At 38.6% G+C, this 26,873-nt stretch overlaps 5 protein-coding genes across 9 annotated transcripts; 2 read left to right on the plus strand and 3 right to left on the minus strand.

The window, feature by feature from the left end:
• Positions 1-1,332: 1,332 nt before the first annotated feature.
• On the minus strand, positions 1,333-3,230 carry LOC125247658 (trace amine-associated receptor 7c-like). The gene is made up of 2 exons (XM_048159073.1): positions 2,237-3,230; positions 1,333-1,845 (listed from the first exon to the last, which is right to left on the minus strand). Exons 1-2 carry the CDS (start codon positions 3,109-3,111, stop codon positions 1,797-1,799), a joined length of 924 nt encoding a protein of 307 aa, XP_048015030.1. The 5' UTR covers positions 3,112-3,230; the 3' UTR covers positions 1,333-1,796.
• A 6,718-nt stretch (positions 3,231-9,948) lies between these two features.
• On the minus strand, positions 9,949-12,604 carry LOC125247531 (galanin receptor 2a-like). Its single transcript, XM_048158881.1, has 2 exons — positions 11,590-12,604; positions 9,949-11,187 (listed from the first exon to the last, which is right to left on the minus strand). Exons 1-2 carry the CDS (start codon positions 12,462-12,464, stop codon positions 11,139-11,141), a joined length of 924 nt encoding a protein of 307 aa, XP_048014838.1. The 5' UTR covers positions 12,465-12,604; the 3' UTR covers positions 9,949-11,138.
• Positions 12,605-15,250: 2,646 nt separating this feature from the next.
• Positions 15,251-18,855, plus strand: LOC125247593 (G-protein coupled receptor 15-like). The gene is made up of 2 exons (XM_048158972.1): positions 15,251-16,274; positions 18,126-18,855. The coding sequence occupies exons 1-2, from the start codon at positions 15,409-15,411 to the stop codon at positions 18,202-18,204; spliced, it is 945 nt and encodes a 314-aa protein (XP_048014929.1). The 5' UTR covers positions 15,251-15,408; the 3' UTR covers positions 18,205-18,855.
• A 136-nt stretch (positions 18,856-18,991) lies between these two features.
• On the minus strand, positions 18,992-25,052 carry LOC125247814 (ATPase MORC2A-like). Of its 3 annotated transcripts, XR_007180181.1 has the most exons (6): positions 21,235-21,347; positions 20,349-20,525; positions 20,168-20,261; positions 19,889-20,077; positions 19,461-19,773; positions 18,992-19,359 (listed from the first exon to the last, which is right to left on the minus strand). XR_007180181.1 is itself a non-coding variant. In XM_048159314.1 (5 exons), exons 2-5 carry the CDS (start codon positions 20,492-20,494, stop codon positions 19,705-19,707), a joined length of 498 nt encoding a protein of 165 aa, XP_048015271.1. In that variant the 5' UTR covers positions 20,495-20,525; positions 24,900-25,052; the 3' UTR covers positions 18,992-19,704. The 3 variants fall into 3 exon arrangements, 2 of the variants coding, with proteins under 2 accessions (XP_048015271.1, XP_048015270.1); XM_048159314.1 differs by lacking the exon at positions 21,235-21,347 and adding an exon at positions 24,900-25,052 and having other exon boundaries at positions 18,992-19,773; XM_048159313.1 differs by having other exon boundaries at positions 18,992-19,773.
• On the plus strand, positions 21,770-25,475 carry LOC125247813 (G-protein coupled receptor 15-like). Of its 3 annotated transcripts, none has more exons than XM_048159311.1 (2): positions 21,770-22,635; positions 25,069-25,467. In XM_048159311.1, exons 1-2 carry the CDS (start codon positions 21,770-21,772, stop codon positions 25,070-25,072), a joined length of 870 nt encoding a protein of 289 aa, XP_048015268.1. In that variant the 3' UTR covers positions 25,073-25,467. The 3 variants fall into 3 exon arrangements, 1 of the variants encoding a protein (XP_048015268.1); XR_007180180.1 differs by lacking the exon at positions 21,770-22,635 and adding an exon at positions 23,899-24,980 and having other exon boundaries at positions 25,069-25,475; XR_007180179.1 differs by lacking the exon at positions 21,770-22,635 and adding an exon at positions 23,899-24,942 and having other exon boundaries at positions 25,069-25,475.
• The last annotated feature ends 1,398 nt before the right edge of the window (positions 25,476-26,873 follow it).

The following is a 26,873-nucleotide window of genomic DNA, read 5'->3' on the forward strand; positions in this document are numbered from 1 at the left end:
TCGCGATGTGAGAAGGCAGAATCGCGACACACCCCTTCCAACTCCCAGAGTTATCCTTCCTGTCCAGATCCAATGCTACCACATTTTTAAATTACTATACGTATTAGGGGTGTAACGATTTATCGTAGATGGTGTGTCTCAATCAGCTCTCAGTTCAGTAAGTGTTTCGGGCACACATTGAATCTTGCAAGCAGGTTTAAACCTTTCTCATGTCAGTCTCTTGCATGGTCGCGTGAGAAAGTCGTGGCTTTCTTTCACCGCAGTGCACAGCAACAGCTGTGCTCACAGAAAAGCAAAAGACGCTTGCGATGCTTTGCTTTAAGTTAGAGGCCGTTCACATATTGCGTCTTTTCCGCGTGCAAGTCAGTTATTATTTTCAAATGTAGCCGGGCGGCAGGCGCGCTCATAATGGGATCAACGCGGTCGCGACGCGCATGCAATTCTCAACTTCTCAGAATGCCGCAAGCGCACCGCAGGTCGTGTGACAAGAATCAACCGATCAGCTATGGCCTTTCCATAACAAAACATCAAAAGCTCAACCGAACAGCTGATCATAGCTGTACATGGTGGTTTTTATATCTTATCTCCATCAATATATCTCGTAGTAAAACTAATGCAAGGGCTATAATTTATCCTTTGCAGAAACATCCTGATCCTCTTGGAGAGCTCAGTTCATGGTTGCATAGCAACGACCGACGCCACAGGAGCGCAAGCGCTTTGGAAAGAAGGAGAAGCGGTGCGGCCGCGCCTTCCACGCGTTTTTAGACGCGATATGTGAACGGCCCCATTCATAATTCTAAGTTCATGTTAAATTTAACATTTTTTTCAGTGACAGACAGCCCTATTCAACTGTTAATTTGAATACAGAAGGTTTTTATTACAATTTTATATTTATTTATTTTATTGAAATGTGATCTTGTATGTACAACAAGGAAAATTATTGAAATTTGTTCATGTTTTTTTTAATAAATCTTGTTTGAATTTCAGTTTCATTTTGTTCAAAATATCGTGATACGTATCGTATCGTGAACTTTGTATCGAGATACGTACCGTATCGTGACCTGAGCGTATCGTTACACCCCTAGTTTTTACGTTTTTACTAACACACAAAACCAGCGCTTGATGATGAGTAGAGCTGAAGAAATTCAGACATACAGTAAATAAAAAGTGCAACTTATTTGTGAGTTATTTATGATTTTGGAAAAAAGTTCATTTGAGGCAGGTTAACGGAGGTTAACAGGTTTGTGAAAGTGTTTTGGATGAACAGAACAAGATGTCATATAGTGCCATCTAAAATAAACACTTTTCTGTAGTAAAAAAAAAAAAAAAAAGAATCTGTGCACTTTTTTTAACATTTTGGATTTCTCAGTTTTATTTCACATTCAATATTTTACTTTTTTAAATAAAATTACAATTTATAATAAAACATTTTAAAATGATTATCATACTTTAGTTTGCAGAAGCTATTAGAATTAAAACAACAGTGGATAAAAAAGTACATTGCCTTTTGGATACATTCAGAGAAAAAGCAAATCTCTCATCACTCTTATAGCTTGTGGCACTTTATTATAGACCTTCAACAAGGTAGTTCATAAGAAAGTGAAATTAAATAACCTTAGCAATACATTTGCCCCATTTAAAAGCTACCATTTCAATCAAGACATTGTACAGCAGACATGTCAAATGGAAAAAGGGTCAGTTTCCTGATTTTAGCTTATTTTAGATTTTTCTTATGTTTTAGATTCACAAATATGTAGTGAATATATATATGGTTTGGGTTTGCCACATCCTGAAGATCACTGCAACATCTCATCTTCAGTCTTCTTTACATTCTGTGGGTTCACTCTGAGAAAATATGAGAGAACTTTTGCCATAATATGCCAAACATGTGAGTGCAACAGTTTCATTTAAAGAAAACATGAAAAAGTTTCACTTTGATCATCGGGAAGAGCAAAATAATGGGAGAAAATATGGCTATGATGATATGCTTAATTAAAAAAATAAATGAACTGCAATCGTAGGTTTATTCTAGATTGCAGGTTTGCAGCACCACACCTTTTACCCTTGAATTTCCATGACTTTTCAAGTCACTCGTCATTACTCCATTTATCATTTTATAGAGATTGCACTCAACAATCTTGAGCTGAGTATATTCACAGTATTAAACTTTTTTTCATGACTTTTCTAGACCCACATTCTCCATGAGAACACTAAAGTGCATGTGTGTTTGATTTACCCTTTCATCCTGCAGCATTGTGTTCTCCAGACTTTATTTAGTAAGGTGTTCCTGAGTGCAGTACAGCCCCTGATATACAATAAGGGTGTGATGATCGCATTGAGACGTGCCAAAATGCGCACAGGGTCCGTGCCATCATTTTTAAACGGATAGCACGCGGGCCCCCAAAAAACGCACACAATTACATTAATAAACAATGGCAACCACGCGATCAGAAAACACATGGCTACTATTATGATGAGGTAAATGGACGCGCGCTTGTTGTCCCGTTCCGCGCTCGGCGGTTCGCGTTCTATCTGAAATCTGGCGATGAAAAACAGCTTGAAGTTCAAACCAATCATGATAATGACAGTGAAAAAGTTCGCCACAAAAGTTCCGTAGCCCGTCACTATCTTAGCGACCCCCATAGTCACCAAATTATTAACAGCCACAATCGAAAAAGCATAAAGCCAGTAGGCCAGAATCACCAGCTGGGTTCTGTTTTGGGTCATGCGCTGCGAGTATTTGAAAGGCGCTGAGACCGCGTGGTAACGGTCCGCCTGCGCGGCCAGAATCGCCATATAGGACAGACCCAGAAAAGTGGGAACTATATAGAAAGTGCCTGTCGGTGATCCAAAATAATCGCGTACATCCAGAACTCCAACATAATAATACGAAACGCCAGAGCAGATGTCACTGAGACACGTGCTGAGCATGTACATGAAGCGGTTCTCGCTGCGCAGGGATCTGTTCATCACGATGGACAGAAACACGGACACGTTGAGGAAAATGATGGCGGTGGCGAGGATTATACTGAAGAGAAACAAAAGCACGTTCTCGAAACTAGTAAGAGGCAGCACGGTGCCAAGACCCGCACTACTCTGAGAAATATTCATGAGCAGTGAGTGTCAGTAAATGTTCATGTTCATGTAAGAAAGCACAACCGTCGCTGATAATGACAGCTTGTGGTAAAAGCGCGCGATTTAACTGATGCACGCGTGCGGGGCGTTTTTCAAATGAGGAGGAGGACTGTCAGGGATTCACGTGGCAAGTCTCTTAGAAACTGTTTTCGGGCCTTTTGAGCGCACATACATAACGAGTTTATCAAATAGTATAGATGTCAATGATGTGGTGGTCAGAAAATATGACAATGCAAATTTTTACATTTTGGAAATGTCTAAACCAAGCTATAATGTGGGGCGAAAACTATAGGTGGCTTTTTTTTCGTTTCAAAATACTATTTTTCAAAGTATAACTCTAGTGAAAAAAAGTATACTTTATTGTATTTTAAATATATTCCCTTTTTCTATAGTACATTGCAAATATACTAACAAAAAATGTACTATCTTTAAAGGTGCCCTAGAATTAAAAATTGAATTTATCTTGGCATAGTTGAATAACAAGAGTTCAGTACATGGAAATGACATACAGTGAATCTCAAACTCCACTGTTTCCTCCTTCTTATATAAATCTCATTTGTTTAAAAGACCTCAGAAGAACAGGCGAATCTCAACATAACACCGACTGTTACATAACAGTCGGGATCATTAATATGTACGCCCCCAATATTTGCATATGCCAATGTTCCATGTTCAAGGCATTACACAAGGGCAGCCAGTATTAACGTCTGGATCTGTGCACAGCTGAATCATCAGACTAGGTAAGCAAGCAAGAACAATAGCGAAAAATGGCAGATGGAGCAATAATAACTGACATGATCCATGATAACATGATATTTTTAGTGATATTTGTAAATTGTCTTTCTAAATGTTTTGTTAGCATGTTGCTAATGTACTGTTAAATGTGGTTAAAGTTACCATTGTGAAAGTTACAATCATGATTCAGATCGCGTGTCAAACTGCCAACGGCTGTAATCACGTGACTTTGGCGCTCCGAACAGCAGATTCGACACACTGATTCATCTGTGCTCCGAAGCTTCCTGAAGCATTGTTTTGAAATCAGCCATCACTAAATAAGTAGTTATTTAATTTTTTTTGGCGCTCCAAAAATATTCTCATCGCTTTATAATGTTAATATTGAACCAAAGTACTCACATAAACCGATTTAAATATGTTTTTAGTACCTTTATGGATCTTAAGAGAGGAAGTGTCCATTGCTCCCTATGGAGGCCTCACAGAGCTATCGGATTTCAACTAAAATATCTTAATTTGTGTTCTGAAGATAAACGAAGGTCTTACGGGTGTGGAACAGCATGAGGGTAAGTAATAAATGACAGAATTTTCAATTTTTGGGTGAACTAACCCTTTAATGATGCCCCAAAATAGGCAGTTAAAAAATTAATTTAAAAAATCTATGGGGTATTTTGAGCTGAAACTTCACAGACACATTCAGGGGACACCTTAGACTTATATTACATCTTGTAAAAAAACGTTCGATGGCACCCCGAGCACCCACGGAAATGGTCAAGCACCCACAGAAAAATATGAGATATTCTCCATGGATTTTAACAAGTAAAAAATCGATTGCAGCTATCAGAAACGATCCTTATATTAGTTTATTTAAGGCCGTTTCTATGACGTTATTTTAATGGCAAAAGTCGAGAGCACGTTGAGAGCGCATCCAGTGTTGAGCGAGCACAAATCTCTCAACTCGCAGTCGGATTTCCTTCACTGTCGCGCTCACTCAGAATCAGAACTCAAACTGTCCTTGCCCTGTCCCTAAAATGGCCTTCTTTCCTGGATTTAAAGTTGACAGAAGCTTTCAACCACCTGACGTTCATGACTGACTGACGAAATAACAGTGTAGGCTACCTTTAGGTAACGTTATCTTCAGATTTCAGCGAGAGCACAACAACACTCATGAAAAGAATGTGCTTGTTTTTGGTCGAATTCAAATGAAACATCCAGTTGACGTTCATTTGAGTTAAATAATAAGCGATCTGGCGCTTTTGAAATGCTGTGTTACCGCTGTTATAAGTGGAGGAATGGTGACTCGTGTGCATACCTTTTTACAGTCTATGGTACATATATGTGCGTCAATCTATCGCGATTCGCTAGACTCCTCTTTCCAGCGAAGTCACTATCAAAATGCACACAAATTTGTCCCTGTTATTGATATACAATCATAAATAAACTTATTTGATCTTAATGAGAAAAAAAATTATGCGAGGGCGGATTCGAACCGCTGATAATTAGAGCACAGCTGAACTTCTGACTCTATTGACAAAAATTCTACCACGAGACCAATGGTGCATACTAAAACTAAGTGCGGATTTGTCTAAAATATAATAGTAGTACGATGCTAATATTGTAATGTAGCTGTAAGGATGAAACTATAACATCAAAAAAAAGGGGGGGGTTACTGGGCACCCACCGGCAGAAACATAAATCGGCGCCTATGCCTTTAGATATAGGCCTATAAAAAGTATATTAGTATCATATTTTCACAATACAACTTTTAACACACTTTAGAATAATTGTACTTTAGTATATTTTCTAAAAAATATATATTTTAGAAAAATATACTTAAAGTGAAAGTTCAGTTTACTTTTTAAAAATGTATTTATTTGCACTTCATAAAAATATATTTGAGGTATATTTTAACTGTGTGCTGAAAATGATCATTGTAACAATGCACTGAAAGTATATTTTAAAAATACATTATTTAATATCCTGAAGTTGTAGTGTATTTAAAGTTAAATTTTAGTATATTTTTTAAGTTTACTTATTCATGCTTGGAATTCATTTTATTACTTGTGCTTATTTATTTCAGTATGACTAATGCATTGAAAGCCCATTTTTATATGCAGTGTAGCCTACAATTTCCAAATATGTTTAACAAGTTTACACTGGCAGAATCATTTTACAATTGTACACACAAATCTATATTGAACAACACACCAGCAGCACAAGTAACATTACATATGTTGAGTAGTTAAAGGTGCTCTAAGTGATGTCACGTGTTTTTAGGCCAAAACATTTTTTTGTCACATACAGCAAACTGTTACAGGTGTATGCTGGAGAGATGAAGCGTACACGGGAATCCACAATAATAGGTTTAATAACAACGAAGGAGAGATATACACACAATACACGTTTAACACAACAGAGAACAGACAGGGAGTGAAGGGAGTGAGTCCATTATAAAGGCAGTGATGATGATAGAGTCCAGGTGCAGGTGATTCGTGATGATGGGGAGAAGACGAGGGAAGTGAGTGCAGGTGTGGAGAACAGGAGGATCATGCGTAATGGAGTCCGGGAGACACGGGAACTGTGACAGTACCTCCCCCTCCCGGTAGGTGTGTCCTCGTGCCGTAGATGGAACAACTGGGAGGGGGGGTGGGCGCCCTGGACAGGTCTCCAGGGCAGATCAGAGGTCGTGGACGACCAAGGCGGGTCGGGGGCCGAAGGCAGCCATGGCGGGTCAGGCGCCGAAGGAGGCCATGGCAGGTCAGGGATCTCGGCAGGTCATGGCGGGTCAGGGGCTGAAGGCGGCCATGGCAGGTCAGAGGCCGTGGGCGGCCACGGCGGGTCAGGGGTCTTGGCAGGCCACGGCGGGTCAGGGATCTCGGCAGGCCATGGCGGGTCGGGGGCTGAAGGCGACCATGGCAGGTCAGAGGATGTGGGCAGCCATGGTGGGTCAGGCGTTGTAGCCGAATTGTAGACGAGCCCAGGCGGTGCTGAGGGTTCGGCGGGACATGGCGATGCCGACTGCTCAGACGACCGAGGCGCAGGTGGGGTTCCGGAAGGCCGCAGAGGAGCCAGAACGACAGCCGACCGAGGTGGAGCAGGAGGGAGTGAGGAAGCCAACGGAACCAGGGGGACGAAGGGACGAGGTGAAATCGGAGGAGTGCAGTCCTGAGGTGAGGGCAGGCCGACGAACGACCAATGCGGAACCGGAGGAAGGATGGAGTCTGGCGGAACTGGTGGACTGATGGGCCACGGTGGAGATGAGGGAGGTTGGAGCCAAGGAGGAGTTAATGGACCAACGGGCCGAGGTGGAGTCCTGGTCGAGGATGCTGGAGGTGGAGACCTAGGAACCCCTGGCCTCGTGGTAGTTGTAGCCTGAGGGTGAGCTAATGGGCTGACAGGAAGGAGCGGAGATGATGTATGGAGGCAGATGGGAGGAGGTGGGAGAGGGAGGCAGGGAGGGGACACAGATTCAGCAGGGGCTACTAGCTCGGCGGCTGAGACTGGAGATGACTCGTTGGCAGCTACTGGAGCGAACTCGTTGGCAGCTACTGGAGCGGACTCGTTGGCGGCGGCAGCAGAGGGCTCGACGGCTTGAAGAGGGGTCCAGTCCATCCCCTCAAATTCAATTAATTGCCCCACAGGTACTGGCGCAGGATCGGTGGAAACTGGAGCGGACTCGGAGGAGACTGGAGCTGGGGATGGCCAGGAACGGACAGAACCGTTGAAGCGGTATGTGCAGGGTTCTGGGGTGAGGTGAGCTGGCGAGACCTGATGAGCTGCTGATGGGGCTGGACAAGGAAAATGCTGGTTCTTTTTAATTTCATCTACTTCGAAATTAGAACCATTTAAAAAGAGAATCAGATTTACAGAATTGACTAGGGAGAAATTACAGGCAGGTTCGCTATAGCGAATAATGTCCTTGTCCAGTCCCATCAGAAAAACAGCACTGATCCAGGCATCAGGCCAGCCCACTAGATAAGAAACCTCCAGAAACTCCTCCACATACCTCTCCAACGGCCTGCCGTTCTGCCGCAGACTGCATAGTTGGTTCTCTGCCTGGCGAGAGGTGTTTGCCATTTCTTTAGTGGATGTCCGGCGGTTTAGGTCCGTTCTTCTGTCACAGGTGTATGCTGGAGAGATGAAGCGTACACGGAAATCCACAATAATAGGTTTAATAACAACGAAGGAGAGATATACACACAATACACGTTTAACACAACAGAGAACGGACAGGGAGTGAAGGGAGTGAGTCCATTATAAAGGCAGTGATGATGATAGAGTCCAGGTGCAGGTGATCCGTGATGATGGGGAGAAGACGAGGGAAGTGAGTGCAGGTGTGGAGAACAGGAGGATCATGGGTAATGGAGTCCGGGAGACACGGGAACTGTGACACAAACATCTCCTCACTATCCGCTTGCTGCCTGTCCCCTGAACACACTGTAAAAAAACGCGGTCTCTGTAGTCGCCACAAGCTCCGAAAACGGCAATAAAAACAAACTGGTGCAGCCTGGACCATGAATCATAATAAACATGCTCCAGCCAATAACCGACAAGAATGATTTTAAATGCACGTTCATGACTGTTTCAGGAAGCAGGGAGGGGAGGGGGAGGAGGAGGAGGAGGGAGGGTCTAGCTAGCCTCGGTTTTGTTTGACAACACTTCGAACGTCAACAGGAAATTACTCTGCCCAGGATCACTTAGAGCACCTTTAAACTTGAGACTTATCGGAATTCAAATGTCTCTTCAACTTGGTCTGTGACCAATAAGATTTTGTTGGTCACTGCCTTCAGCCAATCAGAGCTGCTGACGTCACGGTCCTCGTCTGAATCCCCCTCGCTCAGTCTCTCAGGGGGTTTTCTTGTGAAGTATAATGTCGCAATGTATAATTTATTTAATAAAACACTGAAAGCGCAATACATCACTCAGTCCTGATAATTCTGACCAGTTCAATCAAGTGACATCACAGCCTGACCTTGATGGCGATGACCACCGGCTAGGAATTTAATAGCCTACGCGATCCTGAAAGAACCGGAGAAAAGTACTGCTATTTGGAGGTAAGTTGTAGTCTACCAGTCAACAAACTTTTTTTTTTTTTTTTTTTGCTTTAACAAACAAAGAGCGATATTTTGGCTTGATATCTCATTTTTGAGTTTGTGTGTGGTGGTATATGGCACGTGTTTGTATGCGCACCAAAACGCCCCGTTCATATGATTGGTCAAATCGGCCGTATTCTGTACGATATTAAATCATAAAGTGTTGTATGCTTGACTATGTACTGAAAACAATATCGACATGCCATACTGATACAGTTCCCTGCTGCTAATCCTCATTTACTGTTCAAAAGTAGTATTGGTTCAATGTAGGATTCAGACAGACTATTGTAAATGTGAATAAAGAGTTGAACATGCTGTCTGACCTCATATCTTTTATATATTCTGTTAACAGATGCTGTTCTTCACAAGTTTCTTCGTTCACTGCCTCTGTGTAAGCGGCCATCAGACACAATAATGAGAAGATCATCAGAAAATGGAATATAATGTGTCATTTGTATTTGTGTATTGAGGGTCACCATTGGTCCAATAATTTTTTTTTCTTTAATGAAAAAACATTGTAAGTTTTGCTGAAACCATGTTAAGTTTAAATAAAAACCATTGAATTTGTCAATGAAATATGTCTCTTCATTAGTGATGTTGTTACATTTTATTTATTTGAATGGCCTTGAAAACAAATGCATTCAACTTTGAGAAAATGTGTTAAACTGTACTTAAATAGTAGCACAATTATAATACTGTATTGTGTGAGATTATGTAATTCAAAGTAGTCAACATCTGAAGTGGATCAAAAAGGTTTAGCAAAGTTGTAATAAGGAGAAGGTTTTAGGACAACTTTCATTAAAAGGTTTTGATCCACTTCAAATGTTGACTATATTATACAAAGTATAAGTAATAACAAAGTGTATTGTTATTGACTGCAAAGCGTGTAATTTTTAGTATTTGGAATAAGCCAAAGGTACTGAGCATACAGTATATACTATTACCTGTAAAATGATATATTCATTGTATATTGCTTGTGTGTTCAGAAGACACTCGTAATTAATTTGTACTTAAATCACAAAAAAGTATACCTATAACACTAAATATATTTATAACACAAAATATACTTATTACACAATGTATACTTATAACACTAATTAAGTACACTTTAATATCACTAATCAAGCATGTAATTAGTCCCTGTACTGGCATATACTTAAAGTGTACTAAGTATACTTGAAGTTGTTCCAATTTAGCACACAAAAGTACACTAAATATACTGTACTTAAATTTGTGTTTTTATACAAAAATATTTTATACATAATATTTTATACATAAAATATACTTAGTACAAAATTAGTTGTTTCAAAATTGCACACTTTAAGTTAACTAATCATTAACACACTTGAAATATACTGACAATTAGTCTGGCTGCAAGTATACTTAGCATACTTTTTTCACTTGGGAATTCATGATATTAGAGGAAATAATGCATGATATTTCAGTTTTTACTTTTTACTAACACACGAAACCAGCGCTTGGTGATGAGTAGAGCTGAACAAATTCAGACATACAGTAAATAAAAAGTGCAACTTATAGCCTAAACATTGCATTAATTTCAGGATTTTATGAGCATATTTTTGTATTTCTGAGTTAATTTGAGGCAAACGGAGGTTAACAGGTTTGTGAAAGTGTTTTGGATGAACAGGAACAAGACGTCATATAGTGCCATCTAAAATAAACACTTTTCTGCAAAAACATTTTTTTTATTTTGATGAAGAATCTGTGAACTTTTTTTAACATTTTGGATTTCTCAGTTTTATTTCACATACAATGTTTTACATTTTTAAATAAAATTACAATTTATAATAAAACGTTTTAAAATGATTATCATACTTTAGTTTGCAGAAGCTATTAGAATTAAAACAACAGTGGATAAAAAAGTACATTGCCTTTTGGATACATTCAGAGAAAAAGCAAATCTCTCATCACTCTTATAGCTTGTGGCACTTTATTATAGGCCTTCAATAAGTTAGTTCATAAGAAAGTGAAATTAGCAATAGTACATTTGCCCCAATTAAAAGCTACCATTTTCAATCAAGACATTGTACAGCAGACATGTCAAATGGAAAAGGAGTCAGTTTCCTGATTTTAGCTTATTTTAGATTTTTCTTATGTTTTAGATTCACACATATGTAGTGAATATATGTATGGTTTGGGTTTGCCACATCCTGAAGATCACTGCAACATCTCATCTTCAGTCTTCTTTACATTCTGTGGGTTCACTCTGAGAAAATATGAGAGAACTTTTGCCATAATATGCCAAACATGTGAGTGCAACAGTTTCATTTAAAGAAAACATGAAAAAGTTTCACTTTGATCATCGGGAAGAGCAAAATAATGGGAGAAAATATGGCTATGAGGATATGCTTAATCAAAAAATAAATGAACTGCGATCGTAGGGTTATTCTAGATTGCAGGTTTGCAGCACCACACCTTTTTACCCTTGAATTTCCATGACTTTTCAAGTCACTCGTCATTACTCCACGAGGATTTAATTTATCATTTTATAGAGATTGCACTCAACAATCTTGAGCTGAGTATATTCACAGTATTAAACTTTTTTTCATGACTTTTCTAGACCCACATTCTCCATGAGAACACTAAAGTGCATGTGTGTTTGATTTACCCTTTCATCCTGCAGCATTGTGTTCTCCAGACTTTATTTAGCAAGGTGTTCCTGAGTGCAGTACAGCCCCTGATATACAATAAGGGTGTGATGATCGCATTGAGACGTGCCAAAATGCGCACAGGGTCTGTGCCATCATTTTTAAACGGATAGCACGCGGGCCCCCAAAAAACGCACACAATTACATTAATAAACAATGGCAACCACGCGATCAGAAAACACATGGCTACTATTATGATGAGGTAAATGGACGCGCGCTTGTTGTCCCGTTCCGCGCTCGGCGGTTCGCGTTCTAGCTGAAATCTGGCGATGAAAAACAGCTTGAAGTTCAAACCAATCATGATAATGACGGAAAATATGTTCGCCACAAAAGTACAATAGCCCGTCACTTTCTTAGCGACCCCCACAGTCACCAAATTATTAACAGACACAATCCAAAAAGTGTAAAGCCAGTAGGCCAGAATCACCAGCAGGGTTCTGTTTCGGGTCATGCGCTGCGAGTATTTGAAAGGCGCCGAGACCGCGTGGTAACGGTCCGCCTGCGCGGCCAGAATCGCCATAAAGGACAGACCCAGAAAAACGGGCGCGATGTAAAGAGTGCGAGTCGGAGAGTCATAATAATCGCGCACATCCAGAACTCCAACATAATAATACGAGACGCCCGAGCAGATGTCACTGAGACACGTGCTGAGCATGTACATGAAGCGGTTCTCGCTGCGCAGGGATCTGTTCATCACGATGGACAGAAACACGGACACGTTGAGGAAAATGATGGCGGTGGCGTGAATTACATTGAAGAGAAACAAAAGCACGTTCTCGAAACTAGTTAGAGGCAGCACGGTGCCAAGACCCGCACTACTCTGGGAAATATTCATGAGTGATCAGAGTGAATACAGATGTAATGGAGCTCAGACATCGCTCACGATGAGAGCGCGCGACTGAACTCAGACGCGCGCGCGGGGCGTTTTTAATGAACTCACCGGGACTCACGTGGCACAGGTTCCTGGAGGTTTCAGGCCTGTTTTTTTTAATTGTTTGCATACAGATATAAGCGCACATAACCATGAGTAATAAAATGCAATAGAAAAAAAATAAAATAAATACAAAAAAAATAAATGACTTGAATCTATTTTAGAGATTTTCAGATGTCCACTTGAGTGGACAGTATGCGTTTTCGGTTTATTCTGAAGAGATAGAGTATTAAACATAATACAGTAATAACACAGGAATACTGTGTGTATTTAACAAACCACAAAATCATATATCTACATTGATCTATTGATGTTTTCAGACTGTGGAAAAACTAGCGATCAGGTGTTTTCAAATTTCATCTGAAATGAGCAATGTTGGGAGTAAAGCATTACAAGTAACATGCATTACGTAATCGCATTACTTTTTGATGTAACAAGAGAAGTAATGCATTACAAGTAACGTGCATTACGTGATCACATTACTTTTTGATGTAACGAGTAGAGTAACAAGTAAAGTAATCTGTAAAGTAATGTTACAAGTAACGTGCATTACGTAATCGTATTACTTTTTGATGTAAGGAGTAAAGTAACACATTACAGGTAATGTGCATTACATGATCAGATTACTCTTTTTATGTAACAAGTAAAGTAACTAGTAAAGTAATCTGTAAAGTAACGTTACAAGTAACGTGCATTATGTGGTCAGATTACTTTTTGATGTAAGGACAGAAGTAATGCATTACAGGTAACATGCATTACATGATCAGATTACTCTTTGATGTAACAAGTAAAGTAACGAGTAAAGTAATCTGTAAAGTAACGTTACAAGTAACGTGCATTATGTGGTCAGATTACTTTTTGATGTAAGGAGTGAAGTAACACATTACAAGTAACGTGCATTACGTGATAACATTACTCGTTACATCAAAAAGTAATGTTATCACGTAATGCACGTTACTTGTAATGCGCTACTTCTCTCCTTACATCAAAAAGTAATGTTACCACGTAATGCACATTACTTGTAATGTGTTACTTCTCTCCTTACATCAAAAAGTAAAGTAACAAGTAAAGTAATCTGTAAAGTAATGTAACAAGTAACGTGCATTACGTAATCGCATTACTTTTTGATGTAAGGAGTGAAGTAACGCATTACAGGTAACGTGCATTACGTGATCAGATTACTCTTTGATGTAACAAGTAAAGTAACGAGTAAAGTAATCTGTAAAATAACATTAAAAGTAACGTGCATTATGTGGTCAGATTACTTTTTGATGTAAGAAGAGAAGTAACGCATTACAGGTAACGTGCATTACATGATCAGATTACTCTTTGATGTAACAAGTAATGTAACGAGTAAAGTAATCTGTAAAGTAACGTTACAAGTAATGTGCAATATGTGGTCAGATTACTTTTTGATGTAACAAGTGAAGTAATGCATTACAAGTGATGTGCATTACATGATCAGATTATTTTTTGATGTAACAAGTAAAGCTTTACAACTAACGTCAAAGACTATAGAATAACACAAGACGTGTCACTCGTATTGTTTTGAATGGGAGAAAGTGAAACGCGCAATATGGCGGAATAAGTCCCGCCTTCTAAATAAGCCAATCGCCGACTGGTAAAGTCATCGCATCATTGCAGCGGCTGTTAGAAGCACCGGTTTCTATAGAAACAGAGACGCGCATTTAGGTCTGCGCATGCGCATTAGATTGATCCAGCCTGAAAAATACGCGTTTTTTGTGTCATGATTCGAGCGTTTGGGAAAAAAAATTATATGACAGTTGTCAGAATTCATTGGTGATTACAAAGATGAAATTTAATCGAAAGCTTGGTAAACAGCTTTGGAGAATTTGATGTTTCCCCATTCAAAGTGATAGGAGCTGCATGATGCCCAGGATGGCCGAGAGGTGTTTCAAAGATGGCCACCGAGTGAAATGACTTGTCTTAAAGGGACTTTGGTAATGTGCATTACGTAATCAGATTACTTTTTGAAGTAACGAGTAAAGTAACACGTTACAAGTAATGCATTACAAGTAACATGCATAATGTAATCAGATTACTTTTCTGATGTAACGAGTAAATTAATGCATTACAAATAATGTACATTATGTAATCACGTTACATTTTTGATGTAACTACAAATTACATTTTAATACATTTACAGCCAATAAAGTTACTGCAGATTAAGTATTTTCAAGAACAACAGTCACAGTAATAGTATGAATTGTAATCTAAAATCAGTACTTGGAAAATTTAACAATGATATGATTCAGATGTTACTTGACTCTACAGTTTACTTATTATTTTTTTTTTTACCTGCAAGAGTCTCCTAGGATAGAACGAAATGATTGATGTTCTGGAGCAACTTGGCATTTTCGTCGGCCATCTTGGTTCAGAGGGAAAAAATTCCACATACAACATCTTTGCACTAGTGTCCACTGTACAGGTTGATGTCCAACTATGCCATCAAAACCCATACATACATAAGAAGATGCTTTTTAGTTGTCCACTGTGACCTCTATGCGTGAAAGTGTTTGCCATTTTACAGAGCCCAAACTGTTTTTAAAAATAACTCATATATTTGGCCGTTTTATGAAAAAGGCTACTATTATGGATTTAAATATCATGCATGATCCACTAATCTCTTATTGCAGGCCCAAAATCTCTCCTATCAAACGCAGCACAAGAGTCTCTGACAGCAAGCAAATAAAAATCTCTAGTGCAGACTATTCCCATGTGACATTATCTGAATAATTCGTCTTTCAGTCTCATGGGATTGAGCCCCATCTACTTAAACACTCTTTAATCAGCACCAGTGTCCTCCATCAACTAAAGGCACATTACAATGCTCACCTTTAACCTAACCGTTCCACTCTCGGTTGACTTCTCGCGTCCTGAAGATTATTTAATATTCATTTTTCATATCCTGTTCGCCACAGGGTCGGCTCTCCTGGCAGGGTCAGTGGTCATCGGCATCATGAGCACCAGAGCCCTGCGCTCCCAGAACCGCTTCATCTTCATGTTAAACACCAGCATCAGTGACACGTTAACCGGCTGCTCTGTCTTCTACCTCGGCCTGTTTGACGTCCAGGAGGGTTACCCGTCCCGAAACGGCACTTATTACATTTTACCATCATTTCTAGGGGTGAACGTGTTGACATTTTTGTTTGCGCAGTTTGACAGATACCTGGCTGTGTGTCACCCCTTCTTCTACAAGCGGCACATCGCACGCGGGGTCGTGATTGGTGTTTGCGCGCTCTGTTGGATTTATACATATTCAATTCTTACTGTTCAAAGTGTCGTGCCAGTTGCATATGCCGCGCAAATGAACGCGTTTGGGGTCATAGTCCTACAGGTGATCGTGGCCATCAAAGTGTTAATGACCATCAAATTGTACATGATCGCGAGGCATCAGCTCAGCCGAGAGCCGCCCAGCAGCGACAAGGAGAACAAGAAAGAATCGCTGCGCATCATCGTTTTTGTGGTCATTTGTTTTCTCATCTTGTGGGCTCCGTCTTTTGTGAACATCTCTGTAAAATATGTGACTAAGAACGGGGTGAGGTTCAAAAATGAAGCCACGAACCTTTTCGCGATCATGGCGCGATTTAACGCGCTCAGCACGCCTGCGCTGTATATTTGGGGTAGTCCGGCTTTGCGCGCGGCGGTCTGGAACTCAGTGTGGAGTAAAATATTCAAGAGAAGAACTACAAGGTTTATTTTTGGGTCTAATTGTGTTACTTAATGTAAAATGTTCAAATCCATACACACACAAACCTGTAAAAATAGTGTAATGCCAACTGTAATGGGCGTAGGCCTACTTCTGTAAGTACAGTTGTAAGAAAAAGTATGTGAACCACTTGCGGAATCTGTGAAAATGTGAAAAATTTTAACAAAATAAGTGATATCATACAAAATGCATGTTATTTTTTGTTTAGTACTGACCTGAATAAGATATTTTACATAAAAGATTTTTATAGCCCACAAGAAAAAAAAGCTGAATTTATTCAAATGACCCCATTCAAAAGTATGTGAACCACTGATTCTTAATACTGTGTGTGGTTACCTGGATGATCTATGACTGTTTTTGTGTTTTGTGTGGTTGTTCATGAGTCTCTTGTTTGTTCTGAGCAGTTAAACTGAGCTCTGTTCTTCAGAAAAATCCTCCAGGTCCTGCAGATTCTTCCGTTTTTAAGCATTTTTTTTGCATATTTTAACCCTTTCCAGCAGTGACACTATGATTTTGAGATCCATTTTATCACACTGAGGACAACTGAGGGACTCAAACTCAACTGTTAGAAAAGGTTCAAACATTCACTGATGCTCCAGAAGGAAACACGATGCATTAAGAGTTGGGGGGTGAAAACTTTTGAATTTGAATATCAAGGTAAATTGTACTTATTTTTTCTTCTGGGAAACATGCAAGTATCTTCCAGAGGGCAGTACTAAATGAAAAGCAATGATATTTCAATAAAATAAGAAAAATTTGGACATCTTCATCCTGTTCAAAAGTTTTCACCCACTGGCTCTTAATGCATTGTGTTTCCTTCTGGAGCATCAGTGAATGTTTGAACCTTTTTTAATAGTTGAGTTTGAGTCCCTCAGTTGTCCTCAGTGTGAAAAGATGGATCTCAAAATCATACAGTCACTGCTGGAAAGGGTTCAAATATGCAAAAAATGCTTGAAAACTGAAGAATCTGCAGGAGCTGGAGGATTTTTCTGAAGAACAGAGCTCAGTTTAACTGCTCAGAATAAACAAGTGACTCATGAACAACCACACAACAACAACAAAAAAAAAAAACAGTCATAGATCATCCAGGTAACCACACACAGTATTAAGAATCAATGGTTCACATACTTTTTTTTTCTTGTGGACTATATGTAAACATCTTTTATGTAAAATATCTTACTCAGGACAGTACTAAACAAAAAATAACATGCATTTTGTATGATCTCTCTTATTTTGTTAAATTTTTTCACATTTTAACAGATTCTGCAAGTGGTTCACATACTTTTTCTTACAACTGTAGTTCTATTTTACAATCTAAAATGCTTGATGACTTTTAACAAACATTATATGTAACCTGTCATGGTCCATTCCCTTGTTCCATTACAAAATGTTTTAAACTTTTTTTAAACGTTTTTTTTTTTAATCATTTAAAATTCTTAATTACATAATATGAATATGTAAGGATTATTCAATTCAGTTTGATGGAATTTTACTATATTGCAAATTCGTAAGTATTTTTGTTAAGGACGTTCCAGGAACGATGTTCTAACGTTCCATAAACATTTTAAGAACGTTTGTCCTAACATTTAGCTACAGAACGTTTAAAAACGTAAAATTGTAGAACGTTCTGTGTTTGCTGGGGTGCAAAAATCTGACACAACAAAAGTTGTTCAGTTTGGTCTCAGACTTTTTAACCCCGCTGTATGAATCTGAAAGCACATAACACATTAACTAATTTGTTACACATTCCCTTTGTCAGTGTTATTAATATTTTAATAATCAAGCTAATATGCTAGTATGCAACCTTATGCGTTTGTGGGTGTCTTTTGAAACAGGGTGGACTCTGGCCATGTGAAACCCAAGAAGGGAGGAGAGAGAATTCTCAGCATCACTCGGAGTTCAAGAGAATCATGAACACTGAAAACTACTCTCTCGATTATCTGCTGAAACATTGAAATGATCCGAGCCATTGCAACAGAGCAGCTAATAATAACATAAAATAGGTTTGACTCTAACAGGCTTCTTGATCTGTAATGCCAAATTTCACGTATTTTCACAATATATTGTCAAGTTATGACAAGGATTTCCTCTCATCCAAGCTTAGCTGTGGGTAACTTGTCCCTTAAAGTTATATTATTACTCATATTATTTTAACATTTCATAGGTTATTTATACACTAAGTTGTGAAATAACGTTACCTCATAAATTCGCGCCATTCCTGTCAACAAATTCTTGTGCGCGACCTGCCGGAGGCAAGCGCGCCATTTTGAATTATTAAGGAAAAAAATATATCGATAAGAAATTTAATATAAAGGTTGACAATTACAATCTAATTTAACTAAATCGTCTTGAAACTACACCCCATACAAAAAACCTCCAGGGATCTACGTTGATTTTTCATTTCAGAACGACATTTTCGGTGAATAATTGACCTATTTGAATGTTTACATATGTAAGCACTTTTTTCTTTCTCTATTTATAAATATCAAGTAATAGAGGTCATCACATTCAGTTTCAACATTTATGTTCAATATATTTACTAGCAGCTATGCAAAATGCAAATTACTGAAAGTCAAGTCTGTGTATTTAATATACATTTTTTTCCATTTCAGTGAATTATGTATTAAATGAATAAACTAAATTAGTTACAAGTCAAGACCATAAAGTTGTTTTTTCCAAACAAACAGAATAAGACCATGTGTACATCCTAAACTTTATTGGACTGTTTTAATAAAACTTTTTAAAAAATATTCTCAGATATAAAGATGAAGACTAAATACTGTAACTGAAGGGGTTAACAGCATCAGATCAGTGTTTATTCCAAAAAACGGAAACTGAAAGGTTAAAAATAATACAACACGAACTGAATATCACATCCAAATAAATGGAAAACGAATCAGGAAGTAACTCAAAACTTGAGACAATATGGATCACAAAGCAGCAAGATAAAGTCCATTTTCAAACTCAAAATGTCAAACGGCTTTGAAAGGAGTCAATGCGAGCTGTGAGAACAGCTGAGGACTCTTCCATAAAATTGGGTTGAGAATGAAGCTTTACAACACCGAGACCCTAAAAAACAGCCAACATGAACTCAAAACCGCTATGTAGAGTAAAACCAAACAAAGCTGTTAAACTGCAGGTTCTACGAAACTATTTAAATCTCTCATTACCTGCAGCCCACAAGTTCAATCTGCTCCAAGGCTGAGCTGATGGCCTGAGTGGCGTTTTGAACTGAAAACTGTGTTGAAGTTGGCAATGAAGCTCTTGCTGCATTACAGAGTTCTGTCACAGTATATAGGGATGAAGATGCGGCCGACCAGCAATCATCTCCAGTCTTCCGCTAAAACTCTTAGTATGCATGAAACACAAATGTAGGGAGTGAGAATGAGGATAATACGGAGGAGATGCAGGGTTTCACTCTCCCTTTGTGACCAAATCTTCAATGTAGGCGTCCAGCTCATCATCACTGCTGATCTCAATGTCCTGTGGAACAAAATACACACATGAACAAATGAACTTCCAAACATTCTTTTCCCACTGATAATTCTAAACAGGAGTTTAAACAGCTTAGTAAATTGAAAGTGTGCGTGTTTCAGACCTCCTGGACTTTCTGCAGAAGAGCGACGATGTTGGTTCTGAGTTTGCGGAGTTTCTCTTCAGATTCTCTGAGTTTGGCTTCTGCCCCGCTGCTCTTCTCCTCCACGGCTCGTGCCCGTGACTCCGCCCGAGTCTGGTAGGAATTACACAGACTCTGCAGTCCGGCCTCATACTGCTGGAAGTACTCTTTCTGCAATGCACAAGGTACTCAAATAATTAAGGTTTGATATAAATATCTCTAAAAAGCTTCCGTGCAGCAGCGACTATGGTCTGTACTCACGATGGGACAGGCCACAAGGTCCTCAGCACTCATAGTGTTCACAGAATCTTTAGGGATTTGGAAATCCGGAGGGAAAAAATACCGTAGCAACGTCCTGTGCCAAACAAACCATGAATGTAGGGATGAAATTCACACACAAAAAAATGCACACATCATTAACAGAAACAAACCACAAACACACCTCATCATGGTCACAAGGCCTTCTGTCGTCTCTCTGCTCGGCCCGCTCTGAGTCGTGTCTGGCTCGGCAGCGGTGGGCGGAGTTACAGACCGCGCTGGACCCTGATTGGTGTCTGGACTTCGTGACTCTGGAGAGGCGAGACGCATAAGACGGACATCATCGCTGCCCTTAAACACCCTGAAAACAATCACAAATCAAACATTTGATGTACAAAAGCAACTACAATTTTGAAGTCGCGATGAAACAAAAGCAGGGTCAGAAATTAATGGGGTAAAAAAATTAATTGGGATAAAAAAAGAATGAACATCAAAAAGTAAAGTAACAAGTAAAGTAATCTGTAAAGTAACGTTACAAGTAACGTGTATTATGTGGTCAGATTACTTTTTGATGTAAGGAGAGAAGTAATGCATTACAGGTAACGTGCATTATGTGATCAGATTACTCTTTGATGTAACGAGTAAAGTAATCTGTAAAGTAACGTTACAAGTAACGTGCATTATGTGGTCAAATTACTTTTTGATGTAACAAGTGAAGTAATGCATTGCAAGTGATGTGCATTACATGATCATATTATTTTTTGATGTAACAAGTAAAGCTTTACAAATAACGTGCATTACGTAATCAGATTACTTTTTGAGGTAACGAGTAAAGTAACACGTTACAAGTAAAGGATTACAAGTAACATGCATAATGTAATCACGTTACATTTTTGATGTAACTACAAATTACAGCAGTTAAATTAAAGTTACTGCAGATGAAGTATTTTCAAGAACAACAGTCACAGTAATAGTATGAATTGTAATCTAAAATCAGTACTTGGAAAATTTAACAATGATATGATTCAGATGTTACTTGACGCTACAATTTATTTATTTATTTATTTTACCTGCAAGAGTCTCCTAGGATAGAAGGAAATGATTGATATTCTGGAGCAACTTGGCATTTTCGTCGGCCATCTTGGTTCAGAGGGAAAAAATTCCACATACAACATCTTTGCACTAGTGTCCACTGTACAGGTTGATGTCCAACTATGCCATCAAAACCCATACATACATAAAAATATGCTTTTTAGTTGTCCACTGTGACCTCTATGCGTGAAAGTGTTTGCCATTTTACGGAGGCGGAGCCCAAACTGTTTTTAAAAATATCTCATATATTTGGCCGTTTTATGAAAAAGGCTACTATTATGGATCAAAATATCATGCATGATCCACTAATCTCTTATTGCAGGCCCAAAATCTCTCCTATCAAACGCAGCACAAGAGTCTCTGACAGCAAGCAAATAAAAATCTCTAGTGCAGACTATTCCCATTTGACATTATCTGAATAATTCGTCTTTCAGTCTCATGGGATTGAGCCTCATCTACTTAAACACTCTTTAATCAGCACCAGTGTCCTCCATCAACTAAAGGCACATTACAATGCTCACCTTTAACCTAACCGTTCCACTCTCGGTTGACTTCTCGCGTCCTGAAGATTATTTAATATTCATTTTTCATATCCTGTTCGCCACAGGGTCGGCTCTCCTGGCAGGGTCAGTGGTCATCGGCATCATGAGCACCAGAGCCCTGCGCTCCCAGAACCGCTTCATCTTCATGTTAAACACCAGCATCAGTGACACGTTAACCGGCTGCTCTGTCTTCTACCTCGGCCTGTTTGACGTCCAGGAGGGTTACCCGTCCCGAAACGGCACTTATTACATTTTACCATCATTTCTAGGGGTGAACGTGTTGACATTTTTGTTTGCGCAGTTTGACAGATACCTGGCTGTGTGTCACCCCTTCTTCTACAAGCGGCACATCGCACGCGGGGTCGTGATTGGCGTTTGCGTGCTCTGTTGGATTTATACATATTCACTTCTTACTGTTCAAAGTGTCGTGCCAGTTGCATTTGCCGCGCAAATTAACGCGTTTGCGGTCATAGTCCTACAGGTGATCGTGGCCATCAAAGTGTTAATGACCATCAAATTGTACATGATCGCGAGGCATCAGCTCAGCCGAGAGCCGCCCAGCAGCGACAAGGAGAACAAGAAAGAATCGCTGCGCATCATCGTTTTTGTGGTCATTTGTTTTCTCATCTTGTGGGCTCCGTCTTTTGTGAACATCTCTGTAAAATATGTGACTAAGAACGGGGTGAGGTTCAAAAATGAAGCCACGAATCTTTTCGCTATTATGGCGCGATTTAACGCGCTCAGCACGCCTGCGCTGTATATTTGGGGTAGTCCGGCTTTGCGCGCGGCGGTCTGGAACTCAGTGTGGAGTAAAATATTCAAGAGAAGAACTGCAAGGTTTATTTTTGGGTCTAATTGTGTTACTGAATGTAAAATGTTCAAATCCATACACACACAAACCTGTAAAAATAGTGTAATGCCAACTGTAATGGGCGTAGGCCTACTTCTGTAAGTACAGTTGTAAGAAAAAGTATGTAAACCACTTGCGGAATCTGTGAAAATGTGAAAAATTTTAACAAAATAAGTGATGTGATATACAAAATGCATGTTATTTTTTGTTTAGTACTGACCTGAATAAGATATTTTACATAAAAGATTTTTATAGCCCACAAGAAAAAAAACCCCTGAATTTATTCAAATGACCTCATTCAAAAGTATGTGAACCACTGACTCTTAATACTGTGAGTGATTACCTGGATGATCTATGACTGTTTTTATGTTTTGTGATGGTTGTTCATGAGTCTCTTGTTTGTTCTGAGCAGTTAAACTGAGCTCTGTTCTTCAGAAAAATCCTCCAGGTCCTGCAGATTCTTCAGTTTTTAAGCAGTTTTTGCATATTTGAACCCTTTCCAGCAGTGACACTATGATTTTGAGATCTGTGTTTTCACACTGAGGACAACTGAGGGACTCAAACTCAACTGAAAAGGTTCAAACATTCACTGATGCTCCAGAAGGAAACACGATGCATTAAGAGTTGGGGGTGAAATCTTTTGAATTTGAATATCAAGGTAAATTGTACTTATTTTTTCTTCTGGGAAACATGCAAGTATCTTCCGGAGGGCAGTACTAAATGAAAAGCAATGATATTTCAATAAAATAAGAAAAATTTGGACATCTTCATCCTGTTCAAACGTTTTCACCCACTGGCTCTTAATGCATCATGTTTCCTTCTGGAGCATCAGTGAATGTTTGAACCTTTTTTAATAGTTGAGTTTGAGTCCTTCAGTTTTCCTCAGTGTGAAAAGATGAATCTCAAAATCATTCAATCACTGCTGGAAAGGGTTCAAATATGCAAAAGATGCTGGAAAACCGGAAGACCTGGAGATTTTTTCTGAAGAACAGAGCTCAGTTTAACTGCTCAGAACAAACAAGAGACTCATGAACAACCATCCCACAACACAAAAACAGTCATAGATCATCCAGGAGGTAACCACACACAGTATTGAGAATCAGTGATTCACATACTTATGAATGGGGTTATATTAATAAATTCAGCTATTTTTTTTTTTGTCTTATGGATTATATGTAAACATCTTTTATGTAAAATATCTTACTCATGACAGTACTAAATAAAAAATAACATGCATTTTGTATGATCTCTCTTATTTTGTTAAAATTTTGCACATTTTCAGAGATTCTGCAAGTGGTTCACATACTTTTTCTTGCAACTGTATATGGTCCATTCCCTTGTTCCATTAAGAATTATACAAAATGTTTTAAACTCATTTAAAAAAAAAAATAATTTAAAATTCTTAATTACATAATATGAATATGTAAGGATTATTCAATTCAGTTTGATGGAATTTTACTATATTGCAAATTCGTACATTTTAAAAAAGGGCTTGAATTTTTTTGTGTTAAGGACGTTCGTTCCATAAACATTTTAAGAACGTTTGTCCTAACATTTAGCTACAGAACGTTTAAAGATGTAAAATTGTAGAACGTTCTGTGTTGGCCGGGTAGGGTGCAAAAATCTTTTTTTTTATTGTTGTGGGTTCCATATTTTACATTAATAAATATTATGATTTAATTTTATTATTAGGATTTTTGGTCTGGTTTTAATACAATTCACCAAAATAACTAGCCGGTAGGCCTAACTACAACTATAAAACTATTACACTATTTTGAAAAATCACATTACAAAATATGAGTTAAATAACACAAATAATATTTGCGACATTTATTACTGAATTTTATATTTTCATTTTCACAAGCTGTTTATACTGTACGAAATTACAACTTTTGTCCAATGACATTTTAATTTTCTGTTAACAGCTTTACTGACATGAAAGGAGCTTTGTTGTGGTATTCTTGAGTAAAGTTCATAAAATGTAGGCAACGTTATTTCCCACTGGAATTTGTAAAATGCCCCCCGGAAGAAAATGTTGTACATTTTAAGGTTAAATGTTTTGCAGCCTCCCGCAGGTCATGTGGTGAATAGCGGGTCGTGCTGCTGTTTTTCTGAGTTTGGTTTATTATGATTTTTCCCCCCTTTAATTATACAATGATTGTGTTTTCATTTTTGTTATTTGTGTCGAGATCTGGGTGCGATTAGTTGGCATCGGGCCGTTTATATGCTGTGTTGGTTGCACGTCCTTTACCTCTGTGATGTTTATGTAGTTTCGGGCGTATTCCCGGAGCGAGGTAGGACGCTGAATTCCATTGTCAACTCGGTATTTATTGTATGGCCTTTTTCTTATGTTGAATGATTGATTGATTGATTGATTGTTATTGTACTGGACCCACTAATTTTCTTTCCTCTTTTTCTAGTTGAACCAGGGCTGAGTGTGCTGAGGGGGAGGCTAGTCACCTGGGTGAAACACACGGTTGTGAGCACCTCTTCCTATTGCTTGCTTTGTGCACGTGTGGTTGAGAGCACGCTTTCTTTTCGTTAGTTTGCCACCCCTAAGGTAAGCTTTAGCCTTGTAGTTATTTTGGTAATTAATTTGTTTGTTAAATATATATTTTGGTGGGGAAGGTCCAATTTTTCTTTTTTTTGTTTCCTTTTCTTTTTCATTGGTTGTGAGTAGGCCTTGTGCAGATGTTCATAGAAATGATCTTTTACCTCTGAGTTTTAAGATTGTTATAATAAACGTATCATTTTTATATGATGAATTTGATGATTCTGACGTGATTCATTTTCTGTATTTATATGAATAAAAGTTTGTTGATTTAAATTGGACTACACGTATCTCTTTTCATTGCAACACCAAACTTCCCACTGAGCAAATTACGTCCAGAAGACGTCTTTTTGAGGTCTTGTCTCAGGTTGAAAAGACGTCCACTGAGGGGCCAGAATGAAAGTTTTTATGACGTCTTTTTTTGACGTCTTCTGGACATCCGATATAGACAAACACACAGAATCCTTCCAAGGAGAAAATCACAATTTTTAAGCCACCATCGAGATGAGTGTTTGCTTTAGTTGGGCTCTTGACCCTTGCCTTCTTAATATTAGAGTTTGTTTGGGCTATTTTAACTGAGGCAAAACAGCCAGACAAGCAGAGAAAAATGATCAGGTGTTGGTTATGTTTTCACATAATCATTATTTGACCTGAATCACTGAACTCATCTAGAGCCCAATCTGTGAGTTAGATTTATATTATTGATTACAGCATCACTGTGATTTAACAGCAGAAGATCAGCTTTATCAATATAATATAAAGGATTTCACATGATAAAAAAAATTTTCTCTTAGGCACACACAGACATCAAGAATCAGCCTGTGAATCTCAATGACGGTGACAAGCAACAAATTCTGATCAACAGATTAACTCTGAACATTAGAAAACAAGCTACTAAAAAGTCACATAAACAGAACAAAATAAAATATGAGAATAAAGGAAATTACTAAGACAATTAAGCTCATAATTTATTCATGCAGCAATGCATGATGGGAGCCATGGATGAATTTTGATTGGTGGCTCCCAGAATCCCTGGCTGTTATGACTCAGTTAACTGCCCAAACAAACTCTAATATTAATAAGGCAAGGGTCAAGAGCCCAACTAAAGCAAACACTCATGTCGATGGTGGCTTAAAAATTGTGCTTTTTCTCCTTTGGTGATTATGCGTGTTCGTCTATATCGGATGTCCAGAAGACGTCAAAAAAAGACGTCATAAAAACTTTCATTCTGGCCCCTCAGTGGACGTCTTTTCAACCTGAGACAAGACCTCAAAAAGACGTCTTCTGGACGTAATTTGCTCAGTGGGTTGTGTCCTTTTTCACTATTTCCTTGGGTGTAAAACCCAGGGTGGCGTAGTCATTATTTGAATTTCATCAGAAGATACATGTTCTGGTCACATTACAATAAAATAATAATGTTTTAGGCATATATAATTATTCGTATGACAATAATCCATATCGGTTATTGTAACAAATGCACTGTAAAATATATACATATTTTTAGTTAGGCTACTTTACACAACGTATAGGGAAATTAAAATAATAGTTTGTAGCCAATTTCTAAGATAAATCCTTGAGCTTTAATTTTGATCAAATCGCCAGCTGATCGTGTGAGCAAAGTGCGCAATTCTCTTTAAAACACGCAGCACAGACACAGTCACTGTCTTTTGCTGT

The sequence above is a fragment of the Megalobrama amblycephala genome, linkage group LG15, assembly GCF_018812025.1.
Source record: "Megalobrama amblycephala isolate DHTTF-2021 linkage group LG15, ASM1881202v1, whole genome shotgun sequence".
In the NCBI taxonomy this organism is placed as follows: Eukaryota; Metazoa; Chordata; class Actinopteri; order Cypriniformes; family Xenocyprididae; genus Megalobrama; species Megalobrama amblycephala.

Coding starts and splice junctions, on each gene's coding strand:
- LOC125247658 (XM_048159073.1), bottom strand. CDS start 3,111: ATGAATATTTCTCAGAGTAGTGCGGGTCTTGGCACCGTGCTGCCTCTT. Junction 1,846..2,236: donor CAATGCTGCAGGATGAAAGG/GTAAATCAAACA, acceptor ATATTTTCTCAG/AGTGAACCCACAGAATGTAA.
- LOC125247813 (XM_048159311.1), top strand. CDS start 21,770: ATGCTCACCTTTAACCTAACCGTTCCACTCTCGGTTGACTTCTCGCGT.
- LOC125247593 (XM_048158972.1), top strand. CDS start 15,409: ATGCTCACCTTTAACCTAACCGTTCCACTCTCGGTTGACTTCTCGCGT. Junction 16,275..18,125: donor TTCAAGAGAAGAACTACAAG/GTTTATTTTTGG, acceptor CTTTTGAAACAG/GGTGGACTCTGGCCATGTGA.
- LOC125247814 (XM_048159313.1), bottom strand. CDS start 21,332: ATGTGGAATTTTTTCCCTCTGAACCAAGATGGCCGACGAAAATGCCAA. Junction 20,262..20,348: donor GGCCTTGTGACCATGATGAG/GTGTGTTTGTGG, acceptor TGTTTGGCACAG/GACGTTGCTACGGTATTTTT. Junction 20,078..20,167: donor ACCTTGTGGCCTGTCCCATC/GTGAGTACAGAC, acceptor TGTGCATTGCAG/AAAGAGTACTTCCAGCAGTA.
- LOC125247531 (XM_048158881.1), bottom strand. CDS start 12,464: ATGAATATTTCCCAGAGTAGTGCGGGTCTTGGCACCGTGCTGCCTCTA. Junction 11,188..11,589: donor CAATGCTGCAGGATGAAAGG/GTAAATCAAACA, acceptor ATATTTTCTCAG/AGTGAACCCACAGAATGTAA.